We start from the raw sequence: 13325 nt of genomic DNA, 5'->3' as shown, positions 1-13325 counted from the left end.
TACAGCGTGGTGGCAAGGGAGGATGGGGAGTGGGTGGCGAGTGGAGGGTGAATGGGGGGGGGGGGGTCGGGGGTCGCCCTCCTCCCCCCTGTCGCCGGGCCTGGCACGTGGCCGCTGCGCTCACCGCAGCCTGATTCCTTCACAGCCCTTCAACAGCAGGTAGTGTTCAGCCAGCCACCAGGCAACAAGACCTGCTTTGTTTGGACCCCAAATTACCCCCCCCCCCCATACCCCCCGACACACACACACACAAACACACACTCTAGCAAGGCTGTGGAGTTTACATGCTTACAAGAAGGGGGGGAGGGACATACTGAAAAGAAAAAAAAAGGGGGGGGGGGGAATCATACTACTAGAGTTGTAAGAAGTCATAATCCAAAAATGTCTTATAAGGTGTAATTATGACCAATGTCAATTTTGCTAAAAAGAGAGAGCCCATTTTAGACGAATAAAATAAAAATATTTTACAAGACTAAATGCACAATTATACAGAAAAATGTATAGTTTTATAAAGATAAAATAAAAATGATACAAAAAAACGAAGTTTTAAATATACAAGAATAAATGGGTGACATTGAGTTTTTAAAAATAAGAAAAAAACTATTTTAAAAGACTGACGGCTATTTTTTTACTGGAACATACATGTATTCTTTATTATTATTATTATTATTAAAAAAATAAAACAAATCTTACATCATTCATTTGAAATGATTTTGTTATTTTAAAAATATAAATATATTACAAAAATTTAATTGTAATTTCATGAGAATAAAGTAGAAATAAAAATAAAAATAAATAATAAATAAAATTACGAATAAAGTCGGAATAACAAATCCAAAAACTTGTAAAAGTTTTGGGATTTGTTGTAAAAAATATTTTACATGAATCAAGACATTTTACAGGAATGAAATCAAACGTTTGAAGACTTAAGTTTTAATTTGATAAAAATAAATTGTTATATTAAATATATATGTGGGAGGGAGGAAGGGGGGTCTTTGCGTCCTGATGCAGCACAATACAGCGGATGAACAATGTACGTTATTTCCATTTGTTTTCCAAAAGCCCCAAGCTAATTCTCTGGTGTGCAGAGGCAGATAAAAGGCGCAATTGTGTTGGCAGTGAGTGAAAAGTGTGCGTTTGATCTGATGCGACACAGTGTGGACGGCATATTGCCCGCAACAGCCTGAGGTGGCCCCCACCCTCCATACACACTGGATGTACACACACTTGTGTGTGTGTGTAAGTGTGTGTCACTGTTGCATTTCCATGCTGCGCACAATCTTTGCAGGTTATTCTGGGAACGTGTGCAGTTGTGTACATCTGGCAGATAAGCGAGTCAGGAAGTGCTGAGGAATTTGCTCGCAGATATCTCAACTGCACTGTTTTTCAAACTGTGCGGACCCCCACACCCACCACCCACCCTCCACTTCCTCTCTTTGGCTCCCTGCACTGGTGCATCCTCTTCCTGAGGTGGAGACCCCCCCTCCTAAAAAAAAAAACCAAAAAAAACCCCCTCCCCTTCCACAACTCCCTTTTCCAGGGACCCTTCGTTTGCAGTTCCTAAAAGTAGTTTTTCTTTCCCTATCCTGTGGGAGGCGGAGCTTCAAACTTTCTCTCATAAATGTTCCCAAGACAAAAAAAAAGACAGTGACTGTATTCGAAATCTATTAGTGTGCTATGTGGCGAGTTGGCCATTTTGAAGAGCTGTTCTAAAGTACAGTGAGTAGAAGTGACCCTGTCTATACAGTATGCATCCCACAGTGCCTCTTGAGAAATGCCCCAAATCAAATACCCATGACGCATTGCGCCAATACAGAAAAAAAAACAACCAATGTTCATTTTTAACTCACGCTCACAAAATCAATTTTTAAAAAGTGTAGTTTTTGTAGTAAAAAGTTTAAAAAGTAAGCAGAACCTCCGGGTAGAGACAACATATGTGCACAGCGATATTGACGTGATTATGCCAACGCTAACCGTTTGTTGTTTCAACAGAAGGGATGCTTCAATTCAAATTAACAAAAAAAAAAAAAAAAAAAAAAAAAACATACATACTATTTTCTGAAAATGTTACATTGTGACCAAGGAACCTCTTTTATTAGGCTAACGATATGGCCGTTGATCTGGTACGTTGGCCGCAGTGACTACTACCGTAGCTATTTGCGTTAGCCGCTAGCTAGCTGATTGCTGAGCTTTTATGTGACAGCTAAAACTTGTAACATTTCCGAGCTAGGAAACAATTGCAGGTGAATGAGGACCTTCTCTTCAAATGCAGTAAAAGTTAGGACTCTAATGATAAACAATATGTTGATATTGAGTGATAGAAATGAAAAAAAATTGCCACAAAATCTCTCTTTATGTAAGGCAGCGCGACTCACACAGACTACTTCGACCGGAAGACTGCGCACTAACTCAGTTGAGAAAAGGGGGGGGAGATATTGAGTGGTTCAAACCATTTTTGAGCAAAAAGGGTGAATACTATACTTTTGTTAATAAACTTGTTTAAATAAATAATAAAAATTTAAATAATAAAAATGTTTCTACCAAGTGCCGTATGGTTCTAACACTTTACCGACTTATTAAAACTAAATAAATACCATTTTGTGGGTGCTTGGATTTACTTTAAGGATGCTTCAGCACCACCCATAAATGTGCTGTACACCCTCCTTGCTTGACCCAAGCAGGCTTTCCAAACACAACTGATTTACATGCTTCAAAATGGAGGAAGCGCTGTATATAATGAGTCCGAAATAGAGCGGGAGAGAGTGAAGGGGAAAGGGTGGTGGGGAAGAAGGGTGTTGACGAGGAAGGGTGGCGGTCACACTCACTCCTGTAGTGTCTCCACGCCCATTTCCTTGTACTGCAGCTCCTGCCTCACCTGGGCCAGCTCATGCTTCAGTCGGGAAAGCTGCAAAGACCACAAGACAAGGACGGGTGGGGTTGGGATGGGGGGGGGGGGGGAGGTCGAACGTTAGGCTTCCTCTCGCATCAAAGCGCATAGTCATCAATATCCCAGCCACTGGCCGCACATCATTTTTTCAATAAATTAAGAGACCATTCTCTTAAAAAAAATAAAAGCGCTAACATGCTACGTTAGCGTTGTACAGAACATTCAATCTGGTGTAAATATGCGACATTAGAGTCGTATAGAATCCAAAATATGATCTGACTCGCCTCTCTCTGACCCCTCTGAAAGTGAGCTCATCCTCATTCTCAAGAGGCCCGCCGGGCCCCGAGCCACAGTATCCTGTCGGGGCAACACCCCGGCTGCCCGGCAATCCCTCCACCCCCCCCACTGTGCCCTGACGGCAGGCCATTGTTCTCCCATGATAATGACTCACCCGCTCTCGCCTACAAGCCACTTCCACTTTGATTTGGTCAGGGTCATATTTCGCGCCTGAGGATGAGCCGGAGAGCGCTGTGAACGCACAAAGGAGAGGGGGGGTGGGGGGGGGAGAGAGATACACCAAAAAAATAAGGCGGAGAATCTGGTGTTCTTGCCAGTCAACTTGGTGTGAAAAGGATTGGATAAATGGCACCGATATGGAATGGTGGTACAAAGTAAATCTGACAATTGTCCGCCTTCAAAGTTAGTCTCAGAAGCTCCTTTTATATTCATTCATTCATTCATTCATTCATCATCCGAGCCGCTTGATCCTCACTAGGGTCGCGGGGGTGCTGGAGCCTATCCCAGCTGTCTTCGGGCAGTAGGCGGGGGACACCCTGAACCGGTTGCCAGCCAATCGCAGGGCCCACAGAAACGAACAACCATTCGCACTCACACTCACACCTAGGGACAATTTAGAGCGTCCAATCAGCCTGCCACGCATGTTTTTGGAATGTGGGAGGAAACCGGAGTACCCGGAGAAAACCCACGCAGGCCCGGGGAGAACATGCAAACTCCACACAGGGAGGCCAAAGCTGGAATCGAACCCGGTACCTCTGCACTGTGAAGCCGACGTGCTGACCACTGGACTACCGGGCTGCCCTGCTCCTTTTATAGTGCCTGTAAAATTGGCATTTTCACCTTTTTTTTCATGTCACCGTTTTATATGGAAGTCACTGACACGGAATGAGGGAGACAAATTCAACCCAGTCAGTAAATGAAGCCCCTTTCACACTGCATTTTTCCACCTTTTTGTGTCATGTTTCTATGACCCGGCAAATTTTTCACCTCCAGCGGTAGTAACAAAAGTTTTACCATCTGCAAAAGCCGTCATTTTGCCGTTCTTTCTAAAAGGCGCCGACATGCAACGGAGGGGGGTGTCGGACCACGCTGGCTGGCGTCTTACCGCAGCTCGCGACGGAGCGGCTGTCCTCGGAGAGCTCGTGGAAAAGCAACATTTCGCGCTGGGCCAGCTCCAGTCGCTGCTGCTTGACCAGGTACATCTCCTTCTTGGCTCGGAGGGCCTCCTGCGCCACCACCAGGTACTCCTTCAACATGCGCTCCTGCTCCTGGCGCCATTGGGTCCGCGGGTTCTCGATTTGCGTGGTCTCTGAGGGGCGGCATTGAGGATCAGTAATACCGCAAAGTAAGAGAAGATACCGGTGAATCTCACTGTGTGCTCCGTTTGCGTGTGTTGCTGCTCCGTGGTCCTTAAAGGAGCAGTTGTTAGAAGGGTTGTCATTTCTGTTAGTAGGGATGGGCGAGTACCGATACAAGGTATCGTTTTGGGCCGATACCGGGTCATTGTAAAGTATGCCGATACCAGCCAACGATACTTACGCAAAAAAACATCTCTCATCGAGTAGTTGATGCTACACTGTTGCCGTTTGGTGAAGCATTGCATGTGTCAGAAAGCTAGAAAGGTCTGGTTCAGAACCAGACGTCATTATGCTAATTGAAATTCTTTGTATCATAAGTCCTATTGGTAAGTGTCGGTATCATTTTCAGTGAGTGAACCAGGATTAAATTTCCTTCCCTTTATTTAAAAAAAAGGACATTATTTCAAATTAACAGTGCCAAAAAACATAAAATGACTTTGATTGAAGTAGAATTTGTTTCCATATTGTCTGGAACAATCGCCGGCGATTAACATGGTTCACATGGTTCATGGTTCAAGAGGACAGGAAGTGGAGCGACGCGTGCCGACCGGCGTCGGGTACTCACTGTTGATGTGATCGATGTAGTAAACCCCGACTTGCTGGTCGTAGACTTCCTCCCAGCCCAGGGGCAGCTCATCTCCGACGCAGTCGGCAAAGGTCAGCGGTTTGGTGATCCTGAACATCAGAGCGGAGCAGCATTGAAACGAATCGATCGATTGATTGATTGATACGTGTCAGCCGTTCACACTGCTATTTTTATACAATTTTTTAAAATGTGGTACATGTAATTTCAGATCGACACCCCAGCACTGTCACAGACTTGGCGCACTCGCTTTGTGTTTTTAGTTTGGCATTTGCAAATCCACATGAATAAAAGTAGTGCTTTGTCACCATCTTACAGCATCTTTGGCATCTATGTTGAAGTAAGTTTAGGAATTTCACTTGCGGATTATTAAAGTACAGGTAGTTGTCTTTCACTTTTAGGGTCAATGCATTTGCATTTAATGTCTTTTTTTTACAGGGAGGGGTGGGGGAACCTATACCTGGAATCAGTATCGGACTGATACCAGCCATATTAATTTATGGTATCTGTACTCTCGCAGGGTTTCGATACCAGTCAGTGATACTTGAGGCACAAAAAAAAAAAAAAAAAAAAATCAGAGTCCTTCTCGGGAGTAGTTGGCCATATGCTGCGGCAGTTTGACACGTTGGCGAGTCATCACTTGAGTCGGAACAAAAGGTCTTTGTTGACAAATATTTTAAGTACGAGAGGTATCCGTACTCTGCACCTTTGAGTATTCAAAGAGTGATTTTTTTTTCTTTTTACAGCACATATAGGCAATTATAAACCGGGTAGAATTATTTGCAGTTGCTCGCAATTGGGATCATTAGCCTCATGGCATAATTGCTTAACTGTGGCAATACCAATTAAAATGACCGATGTGCTTTTTCTGTTTTGTGACGATTCAGTCACCCAACTCATTCTAATCTGCAAAGGTTGAACCGAGGCAACTAAACTCGTTCGTAGTCCCCCCCCCCCCCCCCCCCCCCCCCCCCCGTGTTTACCGAAAGGTTCCAAAAATGACTTCAACACCAGGAAACGACAAGGTGCAAATTCATCGCGTGTCAGCCACGTGATTGACAGGTGAAAGCGCCGCGCACACACTGACGACGACAAACACCTCATTTCAAGTGTTTGCCAAAGGTAAACACACTCAAGTCATGTCTGCGCGCACACACACACACGCACGCACGCACACACACACAAAATCAGCGATGTAGGAGGAGAAAGAAAAGCGGTTCAAATATGGCGGCTTGTGACAGTCTAGCCATTTGTGTTGTTCGGTATATCCACACGTCAACTTTATTATGACACCAGTATTTTTATAAGAATTATAATAAGTGTGTATTTTTTTTTATCCCGCTCACACATTTCTCAATTGATTCAAATCATGCCAACGTCAAATTCTCTTCAATCAGGACAGACGGGCGACTATTTTGCACATTTTCACTTTTGCCTGAATTTGTCAGGCTCCCGAAAATTTTTTTAAAAAACATTTCCAAGGGTTAAGACAGTGGTGTCAAACATACGGCCCGCGGGCCGGAACGGGCCCCCGAGGAGGTTCGACCAGGCCCGCAGGATACTTTAAAAGTGAAACAATACATAAAAGACACGGAATGAATATTTTAATAAGCTGCAATTCATGGATCACCCACTAGGGGAACACTGTTTTGATCAGAGTAGAAGACAACATTGTTTTGATTAGAGAAGAAGAAAACGGCAGTCTCAGTCTCTCACTGAGACAGACCCAACACAGCAGTAAAAGCCAGCTCCCTAATTGCTAGCGAAATAGCATTAGCATCAAAGCTGTATTTTGACGGTGACTTTGTTAAACGATGCACGATGAAGGCAGCTGAACTTGTATGTCCCGACAAGTGACAAGCTTTTGTCAACAAAGGAAATACATGATATTTTGGTTATATATAGCAGAGTATGTTATAATTTTAATGGTCCGGCCCACTTGACATATACCGAGGCCGAATGTGGCCCACAATCTCAAATGAGTTTGACACCCCTGGGTTAAGACATGCAAGAACAACAACAACAAAAAAACTGCCCATCTTTCTCATTCCAAGTTGAAACTGTTCAGCTGGTTCAGACCATCCTGGGAAGGATTTTCCTCGAACCCGCACATTCTCACAATTCCACACTTGACAGTCAAATTCCCAAATGAATTCGCATTTTGGAGACATTTAGCTCCTCCTCCCGCAGTTCTTGACAGATATTCAAACTATCGCAACTCCGAGCTCATTTCAGAACATCTTGGAAACTGATTGCCAACCCATTGCCCAATTTCCTCCATTTTAAAGCAAACAAACAAACAACCCCCCACCCCAAAAAGATACTCCGAAGCGCACCCCTCACTCTTCATTTCGACAAGTGATAGAATTCCTCATCGTTTGAAGCTCTCATGCAATCGCCGCAGAAATTGCATTCTCTAGTTGTTGTTTTTCAACGTCATCGTCTTGTGGGGGGGCGGGGGGGGGGGGGGTACATGTCCGCTCGCAGATTCTAATCGCGCCACATGTGAATGTTTGCTTTGTTCGGCGGTCTTGTGACAGCGTGGTCACTTCTGCCTCGCAAACGCACACACTTCTAGACGCAGCAGAAAGACTCGTCATAGTCACACAGCTACCTTAAAGACGTCAGAACCAAATTTTGACAAATAAATGGGTTCTAAAATAAGAGACGCAAAGTAAAAACACAAGAATTTGTTGAAGAATACAAGCAAACAAATAAATATATTTGTATAAATAATGCAATAAGTAAATATTATAAATATAACGGTAAACATTGAAACTAAAGTGAGCAAATATTGAAGAAATAATGAACAATAAAAATATAAAAATGTAACAACCATATATTTTTTATCCAGCCAATTAAATTATAGGACAAAACATGGCGGTAAAAATTTAAAACGAGAGACAGATATGAATTTAAAAAAAAATCAAAATAATATATATTTTCAACAATGACAACAATCTAATAAACACAAATGTCGAAATTTAAAAGATAGCTTTTGGTTGTACAACAATAGCATATACTACAACGTTAAAAATAAACAAACAAACAAACAAAAACAACACATATACTGATGTCAAACAAGTTTTAATATAATTGCATTATTGTATTTTAATATACGCCAACTGTTTTAGTCTTTCACTAACGATCCAGCAGTAGTTTAAAATGATGTTATGTGTGTGTAGCATTCCGTGTCCACATTCTACACATTGGCGTGCCGAATAAGAGTTTTCTGAAATTAGCTGAGGCAGACTGACAAGCATGTCCAGCTGTGGAACAACACTCTCGCACCTTCCCCGAAAAATATATTTAGTTGTCAAAAGACATTTGCTAATTCAAGAATAATCCGTCTCGGAGGATATTTCCATCCCACACCAACTGCCTTTTGCCCGGAGACGGCGCTGCCGCTTTAGACAGATGACAGGCATGTGAAACTGAAGTCCAGGAACTCTCAAACGTGACAAATTTCTTCGTTTTTTTGTTCCAAGAAATCTCATTCCCAAATAGAAATCAACATTTCCCCCAAAAAATTTTGATACTAATGAGCCAGCCGGAAGTAGCACCTGCTCCCCTCGAGCTCCTCCACGGAGGTCCTCCAAAAAGGCCACAAGTGGTGCCGGCCTCCAAATTCCATTGTGTGTTTAAAAAGGAAACTTGAAAACAACTTTAAGAGAAATGTCACTCACGCTCAGCCCCCCCCCCCACCCCCAATCTGAGGCGGTGCTGGTGCAGGATTTCAGAGCGCGGCTTAAAAAGCAGCTGAGATCCAGACGGAATCTGCTTATGCTTTTATGTGTTGAATCCGATGGAAATAGGCCTCCTAAAAGTAGAGTTAGCGTCTGGACGGACGTGAGGGAGGGGATAAGGCATGGGGATTGCGGGGGGGGGGGGCTGTATGTGGTGGGAATAAAAGTGTCACTGCTCTTATTTGGGCAGGAGAGTGTCGGGGGGGGAAGTATGGCGAAAAGCTGCCGGGTCAGTCACTTGGTTGTAGCGCTCCCGCTAACTAGCGTAGCATTGTAATCACGACTGTGATGAAATAAAAAAACCCAAAACAAAAAAAAAGTGCAAAGGGGCCCATAAAGAGTCAAATTGCACGACTGTCTATCTTATGTTTTGTTGTATTATTTTGTCATTTTATGTGAACTGTCCTATTGATGGCGGCGCGGGCACCCGCAGCGGCTCCTCTCTCTCCAGTGGTTGAGAGGAATGACATTTCATCTGTGCTGTATGTTGCACATCTGACAATAAAGTTGATTTGAACTTGAATTAGACGCAATTTCCAGTCAATTTTGATGCCGCATTGTACTGTATACTAGGTCTGCTAATTAGAATTATTTGAATAATCAATTAACCAACAGATTAATTGATTAATCTGATTATAAAAAAACAATTACATTTAAATTGCCATCCCTTTTTTAAAAAATTGGGATTCTTTTCCAATTATTTAGAATTGGCAGAAAATGCACAAATGCAAATTTATCCGTGCGTGTGTGTGTGTGTGTGTGTGTAGTTATATTGCACAGCTCTACAAACAAAGAAAAACCATCGGATCCACAGAATTGGAATCAGGTTGACTGCCCGAGATGCCGAGCAGAGAAAAAGTGTCGCGGTCACGACATTATTCCGCTTTTCAATAAGAATTGTGCACCAATGTGGAAAACAATGGAGGCCCTGACAGCTGGCCGACTTCGGCATGTCCTGTTTAGGTTGCATTCTTCTGCGCGGAGCCCGTTCAGGGACCGCGGCGCGGACCGACACTCGGGGCCTCTGTCACCGCTTGACTGCTCACTCCGTTTATGGGGGAAAAATAAAAACACCGCGGCGGCGTTGAGTTATACTGTACGTTTCATTTGTTCACGGGACAAACATGTAACTCCATTTTAGTCAAATTCGTTTTCCCCATGAATTGAAATGTCATGAATCCATTTCAGAGGCTGCAAAACCAAAAAATAGTTCAAAGAGCATGTGGATCATCTGATAGATCAAGTGTACGAGTATTGGATGTGTGAATTTCAGCCAGTGTGATTTCAGGAGCCTGAGTCGGGTTCGGTCAGCGCATGAACATATTTTCATTTCCTATTTTGACAGTTTATCCCGTTCAATAAACGGCTGTACGTGCAGCAGTGAGCATGCCCCCCCACCCATTTAATTTTATGACACTGACTAGACCAGGTGTCACCAACATTTTTGAGGGTGAGAGCAACTTCATGTGTACCGATTGTGTGAAGGGCTACCAAATTGATACACGTCTGAAATAACATATTTGTCCAAAATACCTTCAATAATATGAGGATGTGTTATTTTTAATACTTGATGATTTAAATTGTCAGACTTTGATCGTGTTTCGAAATGTCTCACAGTACTGCCAATGTTTGCATTTTTAAATCATAATTTCTACTAGCAAATCACAATGTCCAGGCACTGGCGGGCTACTCAAGTGGTCTTCACGGGCTACCTGGTGCCCGCGGGCACCATGTTGGTGACCACTGGACTAGACTAATGTCTGTCCCATGCTCCTTGTGAGTGTTTGTATTTAGCATTTGTGTGGATGGCCGCCCGCTCCCAATTCATTTTAAAACAACCACGCCTGCTTCATGCTGCCTGTGAGTGATCCATTTTCTATTTTCGTTTGGCTATTAGTCGTGTTCGATAAAGAATGCAAAGTGCATTGGCAGCTGCTGCCTTTTTTTTTTGTTTTTTTTTTTTGCTCATAACCAAAAAAGACAGAGCAACCGGGGTGACGGGCTAGTCCACGTGTGAGAGGCTGGCTGTGAGCTGTGGGCTACAGCAGTTATTTGCAAATGTTTTCAAATTCTATTTGCGTGTTTGTGATTGGCTGGCAACTGATTCAGGGTGTCCCCCGCCTACTGCCCGAAGACGGCTGGGATAGGCTCCAGCACCCCCCGCAACCCTTGTTAGGATCAAGCAGTTTGGAAAATGGATGGATTGATGTTTGACTACTTTGCCGCGTCACAAAAATGCCTTGAAAGTATGTATGTCTATATATTATATTATACTTTTACTTCAATACAGTTAGTAACTAAATTCACGCTCCATCACATCAGACAGCTTGCTTGAAAGGCAAATTGTGGCTCGTAACACAAATGAAAACTAAAAAACAACGACAAAATTGTGATTTAGGGCTCTCAACAGCCAATGTACGCATCCATCCATCCATCCAACCGTTTTTGTGATCCGCTTAATCCTCACAAGGGTCGCGCAGTCAAGGTAGCACTGTACTTTAGTCAGCGGATTCAAAATAAATAACTGAAGAAAGAACACGGGGATAAATGATACGGCGCTCAACGCGTGTTGGTGACGCCCCCCTCTAAACACATAATGAAAACACTGCGGGAAGCAAAATAAAAAGCGGGGTTCAGCGCATGTGAATAACCTCTGGGCGCCTGCGAACGCGGCTCACCCCTTTCCAGAATAATTGAATTTGGCGTGCTTTGTGCCCCAGCATAATGGCCCGCCTTTGCCGGGCGTTGGGTTGCATAACACAGCTAATCGAGGAGGCCTGCCGGGACGGCCCATGGACACGTGGGAACAACCCCCTAACCCCCCGCCCTCGCACCCCCACACAGGCCACTCCCCCCCATACGCCCGTTTCTGACCGCTTTGTCTGAGACCGTGAGCAAAGCGCAGCCCCTGGGCTGTTCGTGTTAGACATGCCGAGCATGACGCTCATTCCAGTGGAACAAAAAAGCCCCGGGCGGCGGCGCGAGGCGGCGGCGGCATCCCCCGAGCGAACCGAGACCCCGAATGTCCTTTGAGACAAGACCATTTTTTTTCATGAAAATACATTTTGCACAGGACGGTCCAGCGAGACAAAAAGCCAAAGGAAAAACGTGAATAGAGGGTGGCGTGAGCTTGCAAATAAATAGGTTCCATTTAGGGGGCTTTTTTTTTTTTAAATATTCAAATATTTGTACATTTTTATGGGGGACAATTATTTTTTTATTGTGTCACATGTCATGTATTTCTTTTTAGTCATAAAAATCCTAAAACAAAATACATGTGTATTTTTATTAAATTTCTTTTTAAAAATCGTTGAATATTTAAAATATATATTTTCATTACCAGTATATGTCTCGTGATTTTCTTTATTTATATTGATGAAAATCCTCAACCATAACATTTTATTTTTGGAAATATTTACCCGATGGATTCTTTTTTTTAAAATTTCTTTTTAAAAATCGTTGAATATTTAAAAATATATTTTCATTACCAGTGTATGTCTTGTGATTTTCTTTATTTATATTGATGAAAATTCTCAATCATTACATTTTATTTTTGGAAATATTTACCTGATTGATTCTTTTGTTTTTTATTTCTTTTTAAAAATCATTGAATATTTAAAAATATATATTTTCATTACCAGTATATGTATCGTGATTTTCTTTATTTATATTGAGGAAAATCCTCAATCATTACATTTTATTTTTGGAAATATTTACCCGATTGATTCTTTTTTTTAAATTTATTTTTAAAAATCGTTGAATATTTAAAAATATATTTTCATTACCAGTATATGTCTCGTGATTTTCTTTATTTATATTGATGAAAATCCTCAATCATTACATTTTATTTTTGGAAATATTTACCCGATTGATTCTTTTTTTAAATTTCTTTTTAAAAATCGTTGAATATTTAAAAATATATTTTCATTAGCAGTATATGTCTCGTGATTTTCTTTATTTATATTGCTGAAAATTCTCAATCATTACATTTTATTTTTGGAAATATTTACCCGATTGATTCATTTTTTTAAATTTCTTTTTAAAAATCGTTGAATATTTAAAAATATATTTTCATTACCAGTGTATGTCTCGTGATTTTCTTTATTTATATAGATGAAAATCCTCAATAATTACATTTTATTTTTGGAAATATTTACCCGATTAATTCTTTTTTTAAATTTCTTTTTAAAAATCGTTGAATATTTAAAATATATATTTTCATTACCAGTATATGTCTCGTGATTTTCTTTATTTATATTGATGAAAATTCTCAATCATTACATTTTATTTTTGGAAATATTTACCCGATTGATTCTTATTATTTATGGATATCCGCAAACATTTAAACAAAAATGAAAAAAATACAAAAATTGGAACATGCTTAAGAGTCTATTTATTTGAGGAATTTGTTTTGAAGTGGTCTCAATCGGTCTGGCGTCACACGGAACCCCGAG

The 13325-nt window shown here is 41.7% G+C and overlaps 1 protein-coding gene across 3 annotated transcripts in view; it reads right to left on the bottom strand.

Annotated features, from left to right (window-relative positions):
- wwc3 (WWC family member 3) overlaps positions 1 to 13325 on the bottom strand; it is a 29620-nt gene that overhangs the window by 12975 nt on the left and 3320 nt on the right. For all 3 annotated transcript variants that reach the window (XM_052073003.1, XM_052073004.1, XM_052073005.1), the window contains exons 2-5: positions 5108 to 5217; positions 4290 to 4493; positions 3339 to 3415; positions 2826 to 2905 (exon numbers count right to left, since the gene is read on the bottom strand). In XM_052073003.1, coding sequence (XP_051928963.1) covers positions 2826 to 2905; positions 3339 to 3415; positions 4290 to 4493; positions 5108 to 5217 — 471 coding nt within the window. The remainder of the gene's footprint in view (positions 1 to 2825; positions 2906 to 3338; positions 3416 to 4289; positions 4494 to 5107; positions 5218 to 13325) is intronic.

The sequence above is a fragment of the Hippocampus zosterae genome, chromosome 8 (assembly GCF_025434085.1).
Source record: "Hippocampus zosterae strain Florida chromosome 8, ASM2543408v3, whole genome shotgun sequence".
Classification (NCBI taxonomy): domain Eukaryota; kingdom Metazoa; phylum Chordata; class Actinopteri; order Syngnathiformes; family Syngnathidae; genus Hippocampus; species Hippocampus zosterae.
This window is presented reverse-complemented; position numbering and strand designations above follow the sequence as displayed.